At 38.8% G+C, this 24,517-nt stretch overlaps 1 protein-coding gene across 1 annotated transcript in view; it reads left to right on the top strand.

Annotated features, from left to right (window-relative positions):
* Positions 1-1,257: 1,257 nt before the first annotated feature.
* The window catches only part of LOC130905516 (trichohyalin-like), a 33,842-nt gene continuing 10,582 nt past the window's right edge, over positions 1,258-24,517 (top strand). Inside the window, exons 1-3 of the mRNA XM_057819015.1 lie at positions 1,258-1,692; positions 16,030-16,445; positions 19,355-22,031. Coding sequence (XP_057674998.1) covers positions 1,352-1,692; positions 16,030-16,445; positions 19,355-22,031 — 3,434 coding nt within the window. The 5' untranslated portion in view covers positions 1,258-1,351. The remainder of the gene's footprint in view (positions 1,693-16,029; positions 16,446-19,354; positions 22,032-24,517) is intronic.

The raw sequence follows: 24,517 nt of genomic DNA, 5'->3' as shown, positions 1-24,517 counted from the left end.
TTAGAATGACAGCACAGTGCAATGTCCACTTGTTACTTGTGTTTTTGGGAGTTTTGTCGCCCACTGCTGGCGCTAGGGTGCGACTGATTTTATGGCCTTAAGCATCCATGAGCATTGTGTAATTATTGACATCAACAATGGCGGGCTACTAGTTTATTTTTTGATTGAAAATTTTTACAAATTTTATTAAAACGAAAACATCACGAGGGGTTTAAATATAAATTTTCTATAACTTGTACTAACATTTATCTTTTAAGAACTACAAGTCTTTCTATCCATGGATCACTTTAACAGAATGTTAATAATGTCAATGCCATCTTGTTGATTTATTGTTATAATAAACAAATACAGTACTTATGTACCGTATGTTGAATGTATATATCCATCTTGTGTCTTATCTTTCCATTCCAACAATAATTTACAGAAAAATATGGCATATTTTATAGATGGTTTGAATTGCGATTAATTGTGATTAATTACGATTAATTAATTTTTAAGCTATAATTAACTCGATTAAATAATTTAATCTTTTGACAGCCCTAGTAAATATATGAAAATCAAAATTTCGACCACCCCTTGATGTCTGCAATTTCTGCATCGCGACCCTTGTTATATTACCATGTTTCACCCATAAAATCCCCCCAAAATACAGCTGAGGCCATTCACACCTGTATCTTGACACTCAGAGATACATGCTACATGGAGTTTTAGGATCTGACCAGGGTAAGTACGCGATAATATCTCGTTAAAGTCATGGCGTCTGTAATTCTGCTCTCGCGTGCTCTCACCTCCAGATATGGTTTCGCAGTTAAAAAAAAAAAAAAAAAAAATTGAATGCCATCCTGTTCAAAATTTTTCTTCCCCTAGAAAATTCCAATGATGTATCACACATGCATATCGGACAATTTTGAAAGTTGGCCAAATTGGGGGTCTCTGAGCAGAACTTCAATTTCTTATTTTAAAACCAACAATGAAAGCAGTTCACATTTGCCTCATTATATAGCCAATAAGTTTTATACATACACAGGATACAGACTAGCTGCCAAATTATTTATTCAAAATATTTGTATTAATTAAATGAAAAAGGAACACTGCATAAAAGTGGCGCCTTCAAGGTCGGTTTCTTGGATGGGAACCATCTGTCAGTCTATCAGTCTAATTACTCTTGGAGTAGTAGTTCGTTAATCTGTGGGCGGGGCCTTGCGCGACCCCACCCCTGGTGAATTATAACCACGCCCACATTCTCAATCCCAATGTCCGGTCGGCTACTTCACACTACGGTACTTGTATCACTATTCGTTGAGTGCATGGTCCGTGACTTCTCGGCCGTTCAGCGACCACTGAAGCCGGCATGTCGTTTCTGGATCAACCCTGGTGTCCCACCAGCGTCCAGGTGACCGTGCTTCAAGCCCGGGGCCTCAGAGCGAAGGGCAAAGGCGGCACCAATGACGCCTACGCGCTCATGCAAGTGGGCAAAGACAAGTACCAGACGTCCGTGGTGGAGAAGAGCGTGGCGCCCGTCTGGAAGGAGGAAGCCGCCTTCGAGCTGTCGCAGCAAGGCGCCGGAGGAGAGCGAGGCACGCTGCACGTCCACGTCCTCCACCGAGCCTTGGTGGGTCTGGACAAGCTGCTGGGTCAGGCAGTCATCGATCTGCATTTACTCAGTCAGGATAAGAACCGAAGCAAAACCGAGTAAGTAAGCTACACAACGTGCTTTGATGGATAAAAGGACTAAAGAAGTGTTTTAACATTTTTAAAAAGGTATTATTTAGGGATTAAAACGATGTGTTTACCATTAAAAGTTGAATCTTAGTTTATATAAAATGAGTATCTACTTATAAATTAACATTTTTTTTAGATATTAATTTTGTTTTACAGTGTTTTTTTTAAGCACAGTAGTTTGATTCATTCCGTAAATGAATAAAACTGCCATTAAAATTAAAAGCATTTTAGTATGTTCAAGTCCAATTTAAGACCAATGGAAACAGCTGGGCAGAACTGGACTTTATATAAACAACATGAATAATAAAAGGTCAAGTAACTGGTCACTAATCTTTTAGGAAACTGAGAGCTACTTCCAGTATTTAACCCTTAGCTTATGCTTATTTTTGGTAATTTAAAAAAACAACACCACAAAGACTTGGCGTCCACATATGTGTACATCGCATATTAGATCATGTTAGCCACAATATTAGCACAGGGTTTATGCGGGTCAAAATTCAGGCCTTGAAAAGCATTAATGTTCGAGACATTAAAGATTATGTCAACTTAATGGTTAAAAAAAACGTTTTTTACATATTTTAATTGAGTTGTCCGATATTATCAGGTTGCCGATAAAAGCATTTTAAAATGATATCTGATTAATCGACATCGGTTTTTCATTATCGGTTTAGGGATGTATGCCTTTGTACAAGGGCTGGTCACAGCGTAGCACAGCAGTTATGCTTATTGACCATTAGATGTCTCCAAACCAAGGTGTTTGGGATTTGTTATTTGTGCAGAACATTTGCATTCATGGTGCAAAAAATTGAACAATGAAAAATGAACAGTAAATGATTGAAAAATAATGAATTATAAACTCATTACATACCTAATTCACTGTACTGAAGCTGCGTGCCTTTGTTGTTATTTTGAGCCAGAAGCACTCTGTGGGCCATATGTGATATGGTAGTGCTTTATAGCACTTTGCGCTTGCGTTTAATCCAAAAAACTGATGTTTGCACTATTTTGATTTCAACAATATAGTGGTTCAATATAGGCACTTTTTCTGTAATTTCATTTGTCTTCACTTGTTTCATTTTTCACAGACTGTTTATTGAAAAACCTTGAAGTTGTTGCATTTATCATTATTAAAGTATCCAGTGGGGCATCACAATACAATTAGACATAATTTAAAGGGATCCTCTGTTTATAAGACAAGTAATTCTTAAAAGATAAATGTTAGTATGAGTTATAATAATTTGATATTAAAACCCCTCTTAATGTTTTTGTTTTACTAAAGTTTGTAAAATTATTTTAAGTGATAGGTCGCCATTCTTGTTACGTCGCAGTGCGTGACGTCACTTGCCCCGTTGCCGAAATTCCAGCGTGTCACTCGTTAGCTTTCCCAACATGTTGTCAGTTCTACCCTTCCTATTTGAACCAGATCTGAAAAGTGAAGAGCAGGACAGCACTGTCAGTCGTTCACAAGACGAGCTTCAGGGAAAAATGCGTGCAGCAAATACCTGATAAGACAAAAGTTGGGCAAAACTGGTGATGCGAGAGAGTCCGGTTGGGAGCGAGAGTGTATGCTGTCCGGTTTTATTAGCAGATATTCAAGGTAAGCATATTGCGTTTTCAAACTTATCCCAATATAATTATGTAGATTGTTAGCATCCAGAGCTGTCGTGTGCTTACAGTAAAGGCCAAAGAGCACACCTTGTGTAATCCATGTCTTGTACATTGTAACGCGTGGTAGCTAGGATACGTGTATAAAAGTACCAAAAAGGGGAGAGGCTTCCACTTATGCACATTTATTCACAAAAAATAATATTTCCACTTTGACCACTCTTCACTCGGGAGCTCAGCAGTACGCAAACACGCAGTCCCTGACGAACTCCCAACATTGTTGTAAGGTCCACGTCAGAGTCACTGTCGTCACTGTAGCGTGCCATAGTGCTTTGATTATTTAGTATGATTTGGGGAAAACTCCCACGAAGAATAGTATACAAAAAAGATAGCAATAGTAATCCAAATCCGCGTTTTTTACTCACTCGAAGATCCAGGAATTAGACCGATACCATGGCAATGTCGCAGCCACCATTAGGCCGTCGATTCCACAAAATAGACTGATCCGAAAAGCCGCTGTGGGACCGACAAATCAAAAAAATGGACAGATCCGAAACCAATATTGCAGACGCGGTGGGACCGTCGGATCCAGAAAATAGACAGATCCCTTACTTGACTGAGGATCCAGGAAAAATGTTCGGGCGGTAGTTGTAACGCGTGGTGGGTAGGATACGTGCATGCAGGGACCAAAAAGGGGGAGAAGCTTCCACTTATGCACATTTATTCACTAAAAATAATAATTCCACCTTGACCACTCACTTCACTCCCCTTGTTTCCATTTGACTGGAAATTGCATCCAAAAGCAGCACATCGTGGCATTTTACTTCGCGAGTTTAGGCAGCAATAAGCAATTGGTGAACACGAAAGATACCAATGACGTCATCACTGCGAGCCTGCAAACCATGGCGCCAACTAACGGTCAAAATATGGACTAAATATTATAAAATATTGCCATTGAGTTAACATTTTATGTGTTTCTAGCAACATATTTTAGTACAAGAGAACAATTGTGGTTTATTAGAGCCTACATGTATTTAAGTTAGAGGATCACTTTAAGTCCACGACCGCAGATATAGGTATCGGATTTTGGAGTTGGACAATATCGGGATATCCTTAATCGGTTAAAAAGTCATTATCGGACAACTGTATTTACTTACAATTAGTGTGTGTAAGACTATCTGCAGTTGGACATGGGCATTAAATTAGTTTATAGTGGCATTAAAAAGCATTAAATGAGATTTGCTGATATCTGTAGAAACACTGTAACATACAATATACTGTAGTATACAAATGTGGCTTACATGACTCAAAATGTGATGTCCACATGTGGATGCCAGGTCTCCATTATAATGACTTTTTTTTTTTTTTTTTGGATTTTTTTTTTTACATGGTTTTTTTCAGACTGAATACAATTCTAAATTGATAAAATGGTAATAAAAACACAAATTAATAAAATTAAAATACACTCTGTTATGGCTCCGAATAACTTTTTTAAAAATGATTAATATATATTTTTTTTAATTTAATCTGGTTTGATTTATTGCCTGCCATTGACAACAATAGACGTCCAATTCATTTCATCTAGGTGTGAATGCTCACGTTCGGAGCCATTGGTGGCGGCTATATGTCCGATTCACTTTGACTGGGATGTCTGGCAGCGATCATTCGCTCCATTGCAGCCAAGGAGTGCTATGTAAAGAGTTAATTAGCCTCCTGATTGCACTTTTGAAAAAACAAATGTTTAAACTAATTTCATCCTGATCTAATTAGTGAATTTTCACATTAATAAGGAAATAAAATCAAGATGCAACGCTTTATATTTCTAAATCTCCGCCAGTGTTTACATTTCCAAATGAAACTTTTTACAACATTCCTAGAAAAAGACAATGTCCAATCACTGGCAAGCTATTTTTAGAACAGACTCCTGGTATCTGCAGGCACCACCTTGGTGACTCCAATGTCAAGAATTCAACATGTGGCCAAATTTTGAGCTCAAGTCTTAGGTTAAGGGTTCAAGTCCCTTCTTATTCTTTCATTCAACGACTCTAATATTAAACTATAATGAGGATGATCTAATTGTATCTCTCATGAGTTTTACAGTAATCATCCTGTCACATGAATGCTTAATAATATGAGAGTGAAGCATGGAAAGTGTTATGCTAAGCTGCTTGTAAGTAGTTTATTCTCCCCCCATGTGACCCACTGCATACCAGCCTCCTTTCTTATTTCTAATCAGCATGTATGTTTACATCACCAACCTTTTCAATCATCGTAACCATTCCTTGACATTTTTGTTGTGTTGTTTAAATATTTTGGGGGGAAACTGCTCACAAATGTAGCGAACGCACCTTGCTTGTGAGGTTTCATCTGTCAGTGGCCTTGCATTCCTGCCTGCTTTATCAGTGAAAAATAAACAGTGAATTGCCCACGAGGTCGTTTTTTGACAAAAACAGCAATCCTTCCTGCTCTTGAAGCTTGTGTAATAATCCGACAGTATTTAATAGAAGCGCGTCTTAATAACATTGACAACAGTCACGTTGCCTTTCACTTGGTTTGCTTGATCAGTGAAGCAATATAATTCAAACCTGGCCTTTGACAGCTAAGCAATTACATGGACCGTGCCAACTATCAGTTTTATTACCACATAAGTAGGTTATGTTTTTATCCGGATTTGACTACGTGCAACTCTTACATTTGCAAAAAATACCGTATTTTTCGCACTATTAGTCGCAATTTTTTTCCACAGTTTGGCCGGGGCTGCGACTTATACTCTGGAGTGACTTACAGTATGTGTGAAATGAAGACCACATTATGTTTCACATGTTATTTTCACACCAAAATGCAAGAGGGTGCTAAAAGCCTGTGTTTCAATATTGGCGGTAATTTATAAAAACATAAAAACAACTGAGAAGGGCTAAAGAAAATGGCACCAAAAAGAAAACTGTATATGTGTACATATTCTGCAGATTTCAAGCTGCAAGTAGTGAAATATCCATTTGAAAACTGCAATCGAGCAGCAGAAAGAAAGTTTGGAATTTGGGACTGGCGAAATGTTACTCTGACTGAAATGAAGAAAACAACAAAGCTAATCATGGGCTAAAAGCTAGGTGGCCACAGTGAGCACACTGATTGTTGGGTAAACTGTAGGGCTGCAGCTATCGATTATTTTAGTCGTCGGTTCATTTATCAACTAGTTAGTTCCAATAATTGAGTAATCGGATTAGGAAATATAATGTGTTGCAGAATAAATTTTAGGAGATTAGGACTTGCTAAGATTGCACTTTCAAAAGAGCATTAAATGCGAATACAAAATAAAATTCCTGAGTGTTTTTTCAAACTATGCAGAATTGCACTTTAATTTAAAAATTGAAATACCTACGCTTAGCCTCAAACGGTTTTTAAAAAATTAAGAAATGAACATCTAAGTACAACAAAAAAATTGGCTAACTTGCATCGCAAAAGTCCCCCAGCGATAAAATGCTAACGTTTTTTTTGTTCAAACACATATTCCCACAAAAAACAGCTAAATATACGTATACACTAAATTACGAATGCATTTAGAAAATAAGATTAGCTCTAACAAAAACTAAGCTTGTGTTGGTCTTAACAGGGAGCATCTGGATTCAGCCGTGTCATATTCATTGTTGCCACTAGAGGCCAGTGTATCCACCCAAATCAGTAAAACTAAACTCAAACACTTGCCAAACAAACCATTACAAGGCCACTCTAAATTCATGAGTAATGGTAAATGGTGTTATACTTAAATAGCATTTTTCCACCTTTCAAGGCGCTCAAAGCGCTTTACACTATCTCGCCATCCACCTACTGGTGACGCAGCACCAGTACTCAAAGCAGCAAAATTTCATTTGAGGCTATTTTTCTAATCACTCGAGTTCATCGATTAATCTTTGCAACACTAGTAAACTTGTTAGCATGTTCTTTATTGTGCATTTTTTGGCTGATGCAACTTCTAGTCTGAAAAATGCGGTATTAGTTTTGCTCGGACTTGATTTTAACTCATTGGCCACCATCAATAGCATTTTTTTAAAAGCCGAAACGTCACTGCCCGTGACAAAAAATGTTGAAACGTCATATGTACGACCCGTGTTTACATTCAGAGACTGCGTTTACTCTCACAGAGGATTTTGCAACATCACATCTGCATCGAAAACTTATTAAAAACCTTTTTTTTTTCAATATATGTGCATTGTGTAAGTGACCGGTATTGTTTTTGGCAGTCCTAAATTTCGTCTTAGTCTTTTGGATAAAAATGTGTATTAGTCATTGTCATGTTTTAGTCATTTCAAAATGTGTTCGTCCTCGTCAAGTTTTAGTAAATGAAAGTTTTAGTTGACAATTACTCAACATTTTTTTTGTCTGTAAACTTCAGAAGTTTTAGTCCATGAATAAATATGTTTCTCACAATTTCAAATGAACATTGAGAGACTGGCAAAAAATTGTAGAGTGTACAAAGACATCACTATCTTCGTGATGATAATACAGACTCGGCAGGAAAACCGTACATTATTTTCAGTTAATTAAACTCACCTGGACACCATGAACTGTATGTAAAAAGTTTTCCAAGTGTTTAAGATGACACTCACGCTAAATGCTAACGCTAGCGCGAACGCTATGCTAATGCTACAAGTTACATTTAATGTGTGATTGTCCCTCTGCACAGACCTTTAAAGGCTAAAGCAGCATGGCATATCTTGCCAAGATAAGAAAACAAAACTTACCAAGCAGCACCAGGCACATGTGTATCACAAAAGGAACTCAACAGCCGTAAGTATGCGTGTGTATGGCGGGAACAGCACATCACATGAGTGACACGACCAAACGCTGCTTCGATGCGTGCTAACTACACATATGATAAGCAGATGTCACTCGTTGTGAACTTATGACGGAAACAATGGCAACTTTTCATCTCGTTGTTGTTTTAGTCTCCCAAGTCACGTTTTTAGCTTCTCATCGTCATGAAAAAATTGTTCGTTGACGAAATATTTTCGTTATTGTCATCGTATGAGGGCAGTATCCTCGGTTTTAGAAAAAAATGTAGTCATGGCTTTAGAGTAATATATATTTTCATCCATAAGACTAAGATGAAAATTCCAAAATCCCTGCGGGTTATCGTCCAGTATGATTTACACATGAATAAATACGGTTTTGTTGTCAAATGTGGTGGGTGTTGATTATAATCCAAAAATCACAGTATTTATTTTAGTTGGTGCTTGATGTAAAACATTTGAGAACGCAAAGCATCCTGTTGCTTATAAACACTCGCGAGTTGATCAGGGTGTGTCATCCTTGTCATCCCAAGCTTTGAGAAGCTCCACCCCGTCTCTGATGTCCAAAGCCTTTAGTGAACACCCTGATGGTTTTCCTTGATAATTCGTCCACTTGTGCTGTATGGACACTTATCACTGCTGAGCCGACTCTTCTCTCAGCTGTGCGCCAGTGATAAAAGAGGTCTCTGCTAGAGCAACCATCGTCTTATCTTTTGTACATGCTGCACTGGGAAGGATGTGTGTGTGTGCAAATGCCTGTTGACAAGGTTGAGTCATGAGCTGGCCCTTCACTTTACACACAAGTGGCAGATTAGTCAGTTTAAAGCCATCATCGCCACTCAGGCATGAAGTGAAGACTTCCCTGACATTTCTGTAACTTCCCTTGTGTTGCAATTGGGAGTCACTTACTTCTCTTTATATATTTTTTTTCTAAGTTGTCCTTGTGGTGTTGAATTTGTATCAATAAAAGTGAGTCTTATCTGTTAAAACAACACTAGGTACCTTTTCAACCTTTATAAAATATTTTCATAACATTTGTGATGATATTTCGAGTCTTTCGACTGACAACTAGTTGAATGACACCTCTTTAATATCCGGGGGGGGTCTGTATCACTTTCACTGGCACTGATTTACTTTGAGACCACACAAAAAAACTAGAACTGTGCTGACGGCTTTACGGCCTTTATCACTTTCCCCTTTCCCCATTCATTATAAAGGCAGAAGTCGATGCGAACGGTTTCGCGCGAAATCTGATCTGAAAGATGGCAGAGCAACAAAAGAGACAAAAAGTTCTGTCTGAAGAGGGGAAAAAAGGGAGACTAGTGGGATATACAGAATAAACATTGCCCCGCCTTACACTCGCTGGCGTGACGCGCCCTCCCACCCACCGAACTCGTCAGCGCTAACGAGTTCGGGGGGTTAGCCACACTAAGCCACACGGGTGCTAACCGTCATACTGTATGCTATTTTTTAGCCACAACTGGATTCATTACCTTATTACTATTCATCCTTCACACAGCCGCTGGAAACAGAAATGTTGTTAAATCCATCTGCAGGTGACCGGGAGATTGATTGCTGATTTAACGACACTATGCGGGTGTGCGCTGGTCTTTTTGAGAAACGCAGCGCTGGTCCTCATGGGAAACACAGTTTTCTTTAAGGCAAAACACTACGCCTTTTGTCCACCGGCGTCGCTAAAATCGACCAGAAAAGATACCAGGTGTTGTTTTAAGGAATGTTATTACGATAAAAACAGTCACAATTTTGCTGTTTTCTTCTATTTAATTTGCATTTTAATAAGAGTTGCTTTTTTCGTTTTGGGCAATAGAACAAACTTTAACTTTTAAATGCCATAATTAAAAAAAACAAAAACTGTCAGACCGAACCAGAACAGAACCATGAATTGTTTGTAGTTACACCCCTTATGATTATTAATATTTTACATGTCCTTTTCAGATGAACTTTAAAAAATTCAAGCTCCTGGTAGACTGGCGAAAATCGTATTTTACTTGTGGGCTCCTCATGTTTCTTCTCTTGTGACTGATTCATTCACTGAGCTGTGAATTTTTGCACATTAATGTGATATTTTTTTCTCAACAGACTGCCGACTTTAAAGATCTCAGCACCTTGATAGACAGCAATGCCATGCTAGCTATGATACATTACTGGTGCACAATAATTATCGGTCCGATAATAGGAATTATGACGTCATCCCGATAAATACAATAACATTTATAATAGGACAAATAATATGTACTGTTCTGGCTTTGCAGTTTATACAATAGTATGGGAAATCAGTTGACCATTTGCGGGGCATTGAAAATGAATGAATGAATGAATGCTCCCACCTGCTGGTCAGAATAATTCAATGCACCGATTTTTTGTTAAAGTAGTGTGGTTCAATAAATTACACATTGCGGTGTCTAGCGGTAGCATTGACAGTCGTGAAATCTTTGTTACGTTTCCGCCTCGGAAATATATGCAAGTATTTTATGTATACTATTACATATGGATGTGCCAAATATGTTTACTTCTGTGGTGAAGGGTCATATGTACAGAACTTCATAAGTTGTGTTATAGAATCCAGCCAATGCTTTAGTAGCTCAAGATAGTGTGCTATGCTATAGATATAATAATTGTGTATATAAGTGTATTGTGCAGTTTGTTGTATATTGAGTATTGAATATGTGTAGTTTTCTGTTGTACTTTCACAATATTAAGATAAGTGTCTTCCCATAAAAGCAAGAAAAGACCAAGCCTTGTGGTTTATGGAAGTGGATTCATTCTTAGCTGGCTGTCGGGCAGTGCAGAAGTGAAACGCACTGTTTTGTTCATGTCATTATGAAAAATCTGATGAGATAAAAGGCAAATCTATGTTGAATCCACCACTATTTTTTTTTTTAAACTTCCAGGTGTTCAAAAACTCAGGTTATACATTTAAAATATCATATATATATTATCGGTTATCAATATCTGTATCGGCTTTGAGGAGCAGGACGTTATCGATATCGGTTTCAAAAAATGGATATCGTCCACCCCTATTATACATAAGGGGTGGGAACCTCTGGGTACCTAACGATACAATTTGTGATACAAGGCTCACGATAACAATGATCTCACAATATGGCGATACCACAATTACCAAGACATGGGTCAGTAAATAATTCTATGAAACAACTAATAAACAGAAAAACAAAGTTCTTTTTATCCTTCTGGAATGGGTTTATCACTAGTAGACGTCCAATCCATTTGAAGTGGAAGGGCGGCAGTGAATGAACGTTGTCTGTCGGTGGCAGCCAATGCCAGGCAATGAGTTCTTTTTAGGGCATTTCCTGGTGATTTTCAGTCACTTCCTTTTCCTTTTGGGACATTTACAGGTCACTTCCTCTTGATTTTGGGGCATTTACAGGTTAATTTCTGTTGATTTGGGGTTACTAAAATGGAAGTGACTTAAAGAATGTCCCCAAGTGAATAGAAAGTGAGTCAAAATAACACCGTAACCTGTAAATGGCCTAAAATGATAAGGAAGTGATCTCTAAATGCCCCAAAATACTGGCTGTGAATGCTCTGGTTCCAGTGCCATTGACAGCACGAGATGAGAATTGGATATACAGAAGACTAGTAGACACTATTCTCATGGAAGATTTTGATTTTGGAAACCTGTTAGTTCCCTTTTTATTATTTATTACTATTTTTTTTTCTATAAAATGATATATCGATTATTGGTGGGAGAATATTGTTCACCTTTTGGGCTACAAAATATCGCGATATATCACCTTTTCGATGCATAATACGCATATTATAAATAGATGACATCTCTCAGTGTAGTTAACATGAAAAAACAAGACGTAAAATAATGAGACACATCTGTTACTTTTCAATATTGCTTTATTAGGGTCTACACTGGGAAATCCAGTGGCTTGTTGCACTGAATACCAGAGAGACCCCTGCATAGCCATACGCGCGCACACACACAGAGCGCCTTCCTCATTTCCCCAGGAATCCAGATTTCAGTTAGTTGTTTGTTCAGTGCTGACCTCAGATTTATGCTTGATAAGCGCATTTTATGCTGACTCGTAGGTATTTTGTGACTGTTTTTTCCTTGAGACCCTTCAGAACCAGCATTTTCTTACTGATATTTTGTCACGTCAGACTTACTTTTCCTGTTGTAGGACAAAGGAAACTATTTTTGATTTGGTTGGTAGAGAAGAAAGTTTCATATATTCAAATTCACAATAAAAGCATTCATTCATAAGGGTGAATCCAAATTACTGCTCTGATTTTTCCTATTTGGTAACTTTTCTATGAAGTCACTTTCCAATTGCTAGAGCATAATAATTTCCATGAAGAACCTGGGAGGTAAAAAAAAAAAAAAGCTCCTGTTTGTGCATTTTTTTCCCCAACAAGAGTTCACTAGTACTGCTAAGTTGTTATTTTTTTAATACATTTGTGTTTATTTTAATACTATTTTTCTTTTATAACATTTAATTAGGTACAATTTCTTTCTTTGAATTATTCCCTTTTGTTTTTCTAATTAAGCATATTCATTTAAAAGCTTGTCTTCATATTACAATTACACTGTCTATTTGCTCGATCGGTGCCAGACCCCCAGCCAAGTTGAATTTGGACGTCTATCGCCGTCAATGCCAGTCGTCCTTGTTGAAATGGGAATTGAGTGAATAATTTAATACTCTTTGTATGTATCTTTGTCAAACAATTAGGCCTACTACACTTCTGGACAGTGTTGTTTTTGGGTTTTATAAGGAACCGGCTTATTTATGGATTTTTTTAAACAAACAAGCTTCATATTTTCTTGTTAAAAATAACCAAAAATGGATAGACATATTTTAAAGCCATTATTCCAAATTTTGCCATGACTTTTTAGATGAATATGGCTTCAATTGATACTATGTGATGCTACAAAAGAACAATTTTAAATGGATGGGCATCCACTATTAGCTACGACACGAGAACGCCATGCTAGCGTTGATTTGCTGTTTTCAACTGGCACTCAGAGGACTTTATTGCCACAGTATGTTACAACAAAGTCGCTATATAAGGGCTAGCGCTAGCTGCTAAACATTTTTAAGAGGATTTCAACTACTTCAAGTTTAGAAGGCAAGATAAAGTGGATTATATATCTTTGCAAATGTAGTGACCTGTTTTTTTTAAAGTTTGTTTTGAAACATTCAGACAACATGTGTTGGTGATGTTGATGCGTGTTTATTTGGTTAGTAAATACATTTTTGATGAATCAAATATTTCTGTAAAACATCTATGTAAATATCCAAAGTTAAGCTAGGGACACCTTCGGCTTATAATCAGGTACGGCATAAATGTGGAATTATTTATAAAATTTTGTGGAATTCGGCCGTTGCGGCTTGTAATCAGGTGCACTTCATAGTCCAGAAATTAAGGTAAATGGAAATGAAGTCCGCACTTGTACACGTCACTTTTGGCATGCAAAGCGCTTCTGCTAAACATTAAAAATGGCAAACATGGCGGAATGTTTGGTTTTATAATATTTTTTTAAATTAAATTTGTTGAATGTTTGCCTTTTTGTGTCTTATGAAGCAAAAGAAAAATCCTCCGGTCAGAAGAGGTTGGTGTCAAGAAAATGCATCATTGGCTGTCGCCTTTTAAATCTGCGCTGCCCCCTAGGGCTTGGCATGAATACTACATCGTTTTCACGTGAAATTGCGACATCGTTCCAATGGAGACGGAACCATATAAATGCAAACATGAAATTTGTCGTATTCTCGCAGCGTCACCATGTAAACGGCTCCTTAGTCATATTTTGGTCATCGCAAAATGTGTTTGTCCTGTATAATTTTAGTTAACAATTACTCAAAAATATTTCATCTGTAAAATTCAAATGTTGTCAAAAAAATAAAGGCTTCCTACAATTTATTATGAACATTGACAGGCGAGCACATATTGTAGCCTTTACAAGGACAATGTCAAATTTGTGATCATAATACACACTCAATAGCAAAACGGTAGATTATTTTTGATTAATTAAACCCACTTGAACGCCACAAACTGAATGTTAAACTCTAAAGTTGATGCTAATGCTAGCGCAAATGCTATGCTAACTCTACGAGTTATTGAGACATTTTGTGATGTTCACTCTGTACATACCTTTAAAGGCTAAAGCAATATTGCATATTCTCTCTTGGAAAGATAAGAAAGAAAATCTTACCATGTGTTTCAAAACAAGCAAACTCTGAGCCAGGAGAGGACACCGGTGAGGGGGTAGGGGCAGCACTCATATGAGTTATACAACTAAACACTGCTACAATGCAGGCTGACTCACTACACATGCAGTAAGAAAATGTCACACATTGTGAACATTAGACGGAAACTATGGCGCAGTTTCATCTCCTTCTCGTCTCGTCAAATGAAAACTGGCGTTCACCTTGTTACGTTTTAGTCTCCCAAAACACATTTTTAGCTCGTTATCGTCTCGTCATGAAAAAAAATGACGTCAACGATACTGGTGCACGATAATTATTGGTCCGATAATTATCGGTCCGATAATAGGAATTATGACGTCATCCCGATAAATCCAATAACATTTATAATAGGACCGATAATATGTACTGTTCTGGCTTTACAGTTTCTAGTATGGGAAATCAGTTGACCATTTGCGGGCCATTGTTCCCACCTGCTGGTCAGAATAATTCACTGCATCTATTTTTTGTTACAGTAGTTTGGTTCAATCACTTACACATTGCGGTGTCTAGCGGTAGCATTGACAGTCGTGAATGCTTTCTGTTACATTTCCACCTTGGAAATATATGCTTGTATTTTATGTTTACTATAACATATGGATGTGCAATATATGTTTATTTCTGTGGTGAAGGGTCATATGTACAGAACTTCATAGGTTTTGTTATAGAAGCCAGCCAATGCTTTAGTAGCTCAAGCTAGTGTGCTATGCTATACATATAATAGTTGTGTATATAAGTTTATTGTGGAGTATGTTGTATATTGAGTATTGAATATGTGTATTTTTCTGTTGTACTTTCACAATATTAAGACGAGTGTCTTCCCATAAAAGGCAAGGAAAGGCCAAGCCTTGTGGTTTATGGAAGTGAATTCATTCTTAGCTGGCTGTCGGGCAGTGCAGAAGTGAACCGCACTGTTTTGTTCATGTCATTATGAAAAATCTAATGAGATCAAAGGCAAATCTATGTTGAATCCACCACTTTTTTTTTTCTTTTAAACCTCCAGGTGTTCAAAAACTCAGGTTATACATTTTAAAAAATTATATATTTATTATCGGTTATCGATATCGGCATCGGCTTTGAGGAGCAGGAAGTTATCGATATCGGTTTCAAAAAATGGTTATCGTGCACCCCTAGTCAACGACGAAATAGTTCGGTTATCGTCATTATTGACGAAAATAATACTGTATGTAACTTTTGTTTAAAATTTAGGCCTACTACTCTTCTATATTGGAATATTGGTCATGATGGTGTTACATGGAGAGTTCTTAAATTGTTCTTAGCATAAAAAGTTTAGAAAACAGTCCTTCCCTCAGTCACCTCAATCCACTTGCCCAAGCTAATCAAATCTAAGACTCAACTTGGCTTTGTTTCTTTCTGTTGCTAACATTTCAAAATCGAAACAAATAATGACGCAATGAACACAATATTACAGAAGTGAAAGTGAAGTATGTTTACCTTTTGATCCATCATTGTCTGAGTTTCATCAAGGACCTTCAAGTTTTGTGACATCATGTCGTATCATGTAGTTTGCTACCAAAGCTTTGTCGTATTTAAGAGTGACATCACCTTGACTTGTTATATGGAGTACTTGTCCTTTATTCTAGCCCACCACAGACAGCTCTATCATCCACAAACTTTCTTTACATGAGATTTTTCTCATTTATTGTGTGTCTCGCACACAGGTGGTTCAAGTTACTAGACAAGAACGGCAAGGCGGACAAAGACCGAGGCGAGGTACTGGTAGACATCCAGTTCATGAGGAATAACATGACTGCTAGCATGTTCGACCTCTCTGCTGTCGGCAAATCTCGATCCCGCCTTGGCAAGCTCAAGGACAAAGTTCGGGGCAAGAAAAAAGAACCGGATGCGGCGTCTCCGTCATTATCGCAGGTTCTCACGGACAGCGAGGAAGAAGAAGAGGGGGATGAAGGCAAGGCGCCTGCAGGCAAAGAGAAGAAGAAACTTAAAATTAAGTCTTTGTTTTCTCACAAGTCCAACCTGCAGAGGAACCTGTCACAATCCATGACCATCCTACCTGACAAGAACTCCACACTCAGTGGCAGCTTGTCATCTGGACTTAATGTAGATACCTCTGAAGGTCAGTCGGCACGTTTTAATTAATATTGGGACTTCAGTTTAAAATCAAACTAAGGGGTTGGTTTGTTTGTTAACTCATTAGCTGCCATTAAAGTGATAAACGAACCAGAGTTGTTATAAAAACTTTTTTCATGAAAAAATAGATCGCCAAAACAATCCATCCACATTTTACATATCTATTGCTATTATCGCCATAGCTAGACCTGTTCAATGCACATTTTGGCCAGCAGATGGCCCAATTTGTGCTGACTTTGCTATATTTTGGGATTCCACATGCCATACTGGTGCTGGCGAAATTAAACGATTCCTCCAAGCGGAGAAAATGCCTCGATCAATTTTAATAATCGAGCTGTCGTGTGCTTGGTGGGGCTCGCATGCGGCTGGATGTGATTGTGTGCGCTCGGGTGGAGGGTCCTGATGCCGGGACGGGCGGTAGGGCGGAGTAGGGTCGGTTGCCAATGGGCTTACACTCACGATTACTGGGTTCTAAATCACAGAGCTGATTTGTGTACACTCTACCCCTTCCAATCACTTGGCTTATTGACTTCCCCAACCTCCTCCCCTTGTTTCCCTGATCAACAGGCCCCCCATATTGTGTCAACCGGAACTACCTCTAGCTGACGATAGCACCAACATATTAGTAGTTAATGTAGACGTTCAATGTATTTCTTGTTGTTGTGTTTTTCTTTCTTCTCTTGTGTTTCTTTTCTTCTGTTCCCCCATAATCCCTTCCTGTTGGCTGCTTTGTCATAATAAACGAGATATGTTGAATGATTACAATGGAAGTAAGTCATAATCTCAATGTGAAACATTAAAACTGTTCAGACCAACCGGACACTTAGACTTCCATTCTCTGTGTCAAACAACCGAACAGAACAGGCTTATTAAAAAAAAATATATATATAATCGAGTTACTAGAATTATTCGAGTTATCATTTCAGCTCTAGTATTATGGCAACATGACTGTGTTGTCAATGCAAAAACTACTCATTTTTTAAAGGGATCCTCTATTTGTAAGACAAGTAATTCTTAAAAGACAAATGTTAGTATGAGTTATAATAATTTGATATTAAAACCCCTCTTAATGTTTTTGTTTTAATAAAGTTTGTAAAATTATTTTAAGTGATTGTTCGCCATTCGGTGCGTGACGTCACTGGTACCGTTGCCGAAATTCCAGCGCGTCACTCGTTAGCTTTCCCAACATTTCGTCAGTTCTACCCTTCCTATTTGAACCACATCTGAAAAGTGAAGAGCAGGACAGCACTGTCAGTCGTTCACAAGACGAGCTTCAGGGAAAAATGCGTGCAGCAAATACCTGATCAGATAAAAGTTGGGCAAAACTGGTGATGCGAGAGAGTCCTGTTGGGAACTCTGGTTGGGAGCGAGAGTGCATGCTGTTGGGATTCGAGAACTCCGGTTTTATTAGCAGATATTCAAGGTAAGCATATTGCGTTTTCAAACTTATCCCTATATAATTATGTAGATTGTTAGCATCCAGAGCTGTCGTGTGCTTTACATACAGTACAGGCCAAAGAGCACACCTTGTGTAATCCAGGTCTTGTACATTGTAACGCGTGGTAGCTAAGATACGTGTATAAAAGTACCAGAAAGGGGAGAAGCTTCCACTTATGCACATTTATTCACAAAAAATAATATTTCCACCTTGACCACTCTTCACTCGGGAGCTCAGCAGTACACAAACACGCATTCCCTGACGAACTCCAACATTGTTGTAAGGTCCATGTCAGACTTACTGTCGTCACTGTAGCATGCCATAGTGCTTTAATTAGTATGATTTTGTGAAAACTCCCACAAAGAATAGTCAACAAAAAAGATAGCAATACTAATCCAAATCCGCATTTTTTACTCACTCGAAGATCCAGGAATCAGACCGATCCCATGGCAATACCGCAGCCGCGATCAGGCTGTCGATTCCACAAAATAGACTGATCCGAAAAGCCGCTTTGGGACCGACGAATAAAAAAAAAAAAGGACCGATCCAAAACCATTATTGCAGACGCGATGGGACCGTCGGATCCAGAAAATAGAGGGATCCCATACTTGACTGAAGATCCAGGAAAAATGTTCGGGCGCCAGTTGGAACACGTGGTGGGTAGGATACGTGCATAAAGGGACCAAAAAGGGGGAGAAGCTTCCACTTATGCACATTTATTCACTAAAAACAATAATTCCACCTTGACCACTCACTTCACTCCCCTTGTTTCCATTTGACTGGAAATTGCACCCAAAAGCAGCACATCGTGGCATTTTACTTCGCGAGTTTAGGCAGCAATAAGCAATTGTTGCACACGCTACACATTTGGAAAGATGCCATCACTGCGAGCCCGCAAACCATGGCGCCAACTAACGGTCAAAATATGGACTAAATATTATAAAATATTGCCATTGATTTCACTTTTTATGTGTTTCTACCAACATATTTTAGTACAAGAGAACAATTGTGGTTTATTAGAGCCTACATGTATTTAAGTTAGAGGATCACTTTAAAAACGACTCTGGTTCATCTGTCCCCATCAATTACAGCCAAAAAGTTTAGAAAGCTGTGGAAGAAATTGAACATAAAATGGGAATTTGCAGTGTGATTAGTCTATACTTCGCTTCCTGTTCCAACAAGCACTGTGCCATATTTGATTTGACTCTGGGGTAGATGGTGGCATTCCATTGTGACTTAAAACTGAAAACAATGAAACAGGAAAAAAACAGAATAAAACAGAATGGCCAATTTCTGATTGTCTTGCATTTTGTGGAGTAGCCGTTAAATGAGCTTCATTTGGTTCTGTGATCTATCGCATGTTGTCACAAGCCACTTTTTAAAAAATCTCCTTAGCACACTTCCGTGTAAATGTCACAAATTTACATCAAAGTTGTTTTTTTTTTTGCCTTCTATAGGTAAGAAGAAGTTCAAATTCATGAAGCACAAACACTCTGACAGCTCAGACAGCAGGGGGTCCTCTCAGAAGCACGCCACTCTGGAGAAAAGCAACCTGTGTATCAATGGAAGTCACGTTTACTGTGAGGAACCGCCGCCTCGCACCTCTCGGGTGGGCTCCAACTTCAGTCTGGCCAGTTCGGGACATGGGTCTATGGAAGATGTTCCGGAAAGCTCCCCGCCGTCGGTCGACTCGTTACCAGTCATTAGACAATACACCCCCTGGGAGGAGGAGGAGGAAGAGGAGGAGGAGGAGGAAGAAGATGAGAAGATGAAACAAAGAAGAGAGCTGGATGGGTTGCCTGAAAAAGAAGAGGGGCTGAATGAACAGAAAAGGAGAGAAGAGCAGGAAAAAGCTGAAAAGGAGGAGAGGAAGATGAGACAAGAAGAATTAAGAAGGCAAGAACTAGAAAGAGTTGAAAAGTTGAAGGAAGAAGAAAAGATAAGAAAGGAAGAAGAAAGAACACAAGAACTTGAAAGGTTAGAAAAAGAAAGGATGAGATTAGAGGAAGAAAGGAAAAAGGAAGAGAAAGCAAGAAAGGATGAAGAGTTAGCAAGACAAAAAGAGAGGGAAAGAGTAGCAGAGGAAATGAGATTGAAGGAAGAAGCCGAGAGGTTGAGAACACTTGAACTACAAAGGTTAGAAGCGGAAAAGATGAGACTGGAGGAAGAAAAGAGAAAGGAGGAAGAGAAAGCAAGACAGGAGGAAGAGAAGAGAAGGCAGGAAGAGGAAGAACGGGTAGCACTGGAAAAGAGACTGGAGGAAGAAAAGAGAAAAAGAGAAGAAGCGGAACGGTTGAGAAGACTTGAACGGGAAAGACTGCAAGCAGAAAAGATGCGACTGGAGGAAGAAGAGAGAAAAAGGGTTGAAGAAAAGAGGAGGCAAGAAGAGGAACGACTAGTTTTAGAAAAGAGACTGAAGGAGGAAGAGAGGAAAAGAGAAGAAACAGAACGGTTGAGAAGACTCGAACTGGAAAGACTGGAAGCGGAAAAGCTGCGACTGGAAGAAGAAGAGAGAAGAAGAGTTGAAGAGGAGGAACGATTAGCTCTAGAAAAGAGACTGAAGGAGGAAGAGAGGAAAAGAGAAGAAACAGAACGGTTGAGAAGACTCGAACTGGAAAGACTGGAAGCAGAAAAGCTGCGACTGGAAGAAGAGAGAAGAAGAGTTGAAGAGAAGAGAAAGCAAGAAGAGGAGGAACGATTAGCTCTAGAAAAGAGACTGAAGGAGGAAGAGAGAAAAAGAGAAGAAACAGAACGGTTGAGAAGACTCGAACTGGAAAGACTGGAAGCAGAAAAGCTGCGACTGGAAGAAGAAGAGGGAAGAAGAGTTGAAGAGAAGAGAAGGCAAGAAGAGGAGGAACAATTAGCTCTAGAAAAGAGACTGAAGGAGGAAGAGAGGAAAAGAGAAGAAACAGAACGGTTGAGAAGACTCGAACTGGAAAGACTGGAAGCGGAAAAGCTGCGACTGGAAGAAGAAGAGAGAAGAAGAGTTGAAGAGGAGGAACGATTAGCTCTAGAAAAGAGACTGGAGGAAGAAGAGAGGAAACGAGAGGAAACAGAACGGTTGGGAAGACTCCAACTGGAAAGACTGGAAGCGGAAAAGCTGCGACTGAAAGAAGAAGAGAGAAGAGTTGAAGAGAAGAGACGGCAAGAAAAGGAGGAACGATTAGCTCTGGAAAAGAGACTGGAGGAGGAAGAGAGGAAAAGAGAAGAAACCGAACGGTTGAGAAGACTGGAACTGGAACAACTGGGAGCAGAAAAGCTGCGACTGGAAGAAGAGAGAAGAAGAGTTGAAGAAGAGGAACGATTAGCTCTAGAAAAGAGACTGGAGGAAGAAGAGAGGAAAAGAGAGGAAGCGGAACGGTTGAGAAAACTCGAACTGGAAAGATTAGAGGAAGAAAAGCTGAGGCTAGAGGAAGAGAGAAAAAAGCGAGAAGAGACAGAACGATTAGCGGAAGAGCAGAGGAACAGAAAACTTGAACTGGAGAGATTAAAGAAGGAAAAGATGATGCTGGAGGAAGAAAAGAAGAGAGTGGAAGAGAAGGCGAGAAAGAAGGAAGAGGAGCGAGTGAGAAGACGAGAAGAGCAGAAACGTCTTGCGGAGGAACAGCGGCGACTTAAAGAAGATGAGAGGAGAAGAAATGAAGAGAAAGCGAGAAAAGAGGAAGAAGAGCAGGAACGGTTAGCTGAGGAAGAGCGGAAAAATAACAAAGAGAAGATGAGAAAAGAGGAAGCGGAGAAGATGAGAAAAGAAGAGCAGGAACCGAAGAAAAGACCAGCGCAATTAGAAGACAAAAGGAAGAAAGAGGAACGTACCATCAAGGATATATCTCAAGAGACAAAGATGAATGAAGAAAAGCTTGAAGAGCAACAAAGAGAAGCGGAAAAGAGAAAGCCTGCTAAAGAGGAGGAACACAGAAGGTCTGAAGATTCAAGGACACAAGACGTCCAGCAGTTGATGGATGAAGCATGTGAGGAAAGAAGGAATGAAAATCTAAGCGCTGTTGTTCAAAATACACAAATTCATTCCTTGAATCCATTTGATGAAGGCTTGCCTCACAATCCCTTTGACGGCGATGTTCCCAACTCACTTTTTAGGTCAAAGAACAGAACTTCTGATCAGACGTTCTCAAAAAGGTCAGTTCTTCCTCACTTAAGAGATTTTATTCAATTAGATCATGTTGCGGATTGGAAAGTTATCAGAACATCAACAAAGGTTACTCCAGGGTAGGGATGTCCCGATCCGATAGCGCAATTTTCCAGATGATCGAATCGGGTGGAAAGGATCGGGTTTTTCATTTTAAAAATTATATTTGTTTTTTTTTTGCTTCATGCTCGCACAGCCTTCTCACTCTCCCTCCTGCTGCTTTTCTGGTCACCAGTGCAGCTGGCGTTTGGTACTTAAAGTTAGCGATGATTGACAGGTCTGTAGCTTTGATCTGGTGAGTGAAGGCTCAGTAGCTCTGATCAAAGGCACAAATGTGTAATCATTGTTGAGTCAATCTTTGTTGTATATACAGTGGTACCTCGATATACATACTGTATATATGTTAATTCGTTCCAGGACCGTGTTTTTAAGTCGAAATGGTTGTACAGTCCCTGACAAAAATCTTGTCGCTTATCCATTTTGTAGAAACAATTGCTAATATCCTGACTTTTAATTATTCAGTTGGTTTCAGAAATGGCCCATATGAAAGCTAAGACCCTCCTAAATGATGTTGAATGTACAAAAAATATGGCGGAAAACTGGCGGAAAACACAGAAAAGACTAAAAAAGCAGTTTCTGCTCTTGCACTCCTCTTTTAAAAGAAACTGCTGTATTTTAAGCCAAAACAACTGTTGTGTTTGATAGAACAATATGTCTATATGCTGCCATAGCAGATTCATTGCGCATTAAGCCCCCGAACTATTTTTAATTTGCCCGTTTTAGCCTGAAAACCCCCGTTTACAGACGTCGCGCAGCCGCTTTTGTTTTTCCACCCAGCCATAAAACGCAGTTAACTAATTATATTTACTATTCAAAATGTCTGTTATTTTTAGCTTAGAATCATTAATTGATGTCTAATATTTCGTTAAAAAAAAAAAAAAAAGACTTTAAAAAACTACTCGCATATTTTCAACTTAAACAAATTACGTCACAAAAAAAAAATGGCGTCTGTAAACACGTCACTGATATTTACCTCACAACTATCGTTTAATTGTATTTTTTTTTTTGTTACTGTCGCATTTTCCCCGATATGTTAGATGATAAATAATCGATCCAAACAAAAAAAATTTGAAAAATAATGTTTAAATGGTTAACTATATGAAAAAGAAAATCTCAACCACTCCTTGTTGTCTGCTATTTCTGCATCGTGACCCATGTTATATCACCATGTTTCACCCATAAAATTAAAAAAAATCCAGCTGTGGCCATTCACAGTTGTGTCTTGACACTCGGTGATACATGCTACATGGAGTTTTTGGATCGAAACAAGGTAAGTACACGATAATAACTCATTAAAATCGTGGTGTCTTTAATTCTGCTGTCGCATGTTCTCGCCTCCAATTAGGGTTTTGCTGTTTAAATTTTTTTTTTTTTTTTTTTAAATGCCTTCCTGTTCAAAATTTTTGTTCCCCCAGAAAATTGAGATTTTAAGCTTTCCAATGATGTATCACACGTGCAGTTCGGACAATTTTGAAAGTTGGCCAAATTGAGGGTCTCAGAGCGGAACTTCAAGTCACCTGAGTGTTTTCCGCCATATTTGTTTGACTGAAAAAAAGATTTATCATTTAATGAAGTCATGAAGGTCAAATTTTGTCAGCACAAAAATTTAGTCGCCTACAGAAAGTACTGTGAAACTTGAACAAAAAATGTTCTTCAAATACAAAAATGTTACATAACATAAGCAAATGAAGTAGTAGTGCTGTGAGATCCACATTTAATATTTTGTATGACTTCCATGGGCTTGAAGGACTGCATCCATGCGGTCCGACAAGGATTCATACAACTTATTGATGAAGTCGTCAGGAACCTCAAAGAAAGCAGTCTTGCATGCCTCCCAGAGTTCATCAACATTCTTGGGTTTCGTCTTCCATGCTTCCTCTCTTTCTACCCCAGACATGCTCAATGATGTTCATGTCTGGTGACTGGGCTGGCCAGTCCTGGAGAATATTGATCTTCTTTGCTGTTTTCCGAAATTTCCGGGTTCGCAGTGAGTCAGTAACAGGCACACTTTTGCGAAATATACGATTTTTATTGATTACGATTTCGAAATATATGATGTTTATTGATTACTATCCCACAAAAGCAAGCAAAAACAAGCACAACATGTAATAACAATAACGCTAGATGTAGATTGTCACGTCTAAAATCCCCGCGCTACCGTTAAAGCACACAAGATATTCCTTAGCAATGAAAACTCTTACCGTTGACAAAAGGGCGGAGAGCCAACGCCCCGGTCGAGCTGGCAGAGGAATAAGGCCGAGCAATCCGTACGTTATCCAACGGGTGACTCTTAACGGGGGTGGGAAATGTCCCGGTTCTTATAGGAGCACGCCACATGAGAGCAGGTTTGGCCAGCCCCCCCTCTCAGGAGACGTGCTGCCTGCCCAAAAATGGTAATCTTAACATGTCTTTGCTC

This window comes from Corythoichthys intestinalis, chromosome 17 (genome assembly GCF_030265065.1).
Source record: "Corythoichthys intestinalis isolate RoL2023-P3 chromosome 17, ASM3026506v1, whole genome shotgun sequence".
Taxonomy (NCBI): domain Eukaryota; kingdom Metazoa; phylum Chordata; class Actinopteri; order Syngnathiformes; family Syngnathidae; genus Corythoichthys; species Corythoichthys intestinalis.
This window is presented reverse-complemented; position numbering and strand designations above follow the sequence as displayed.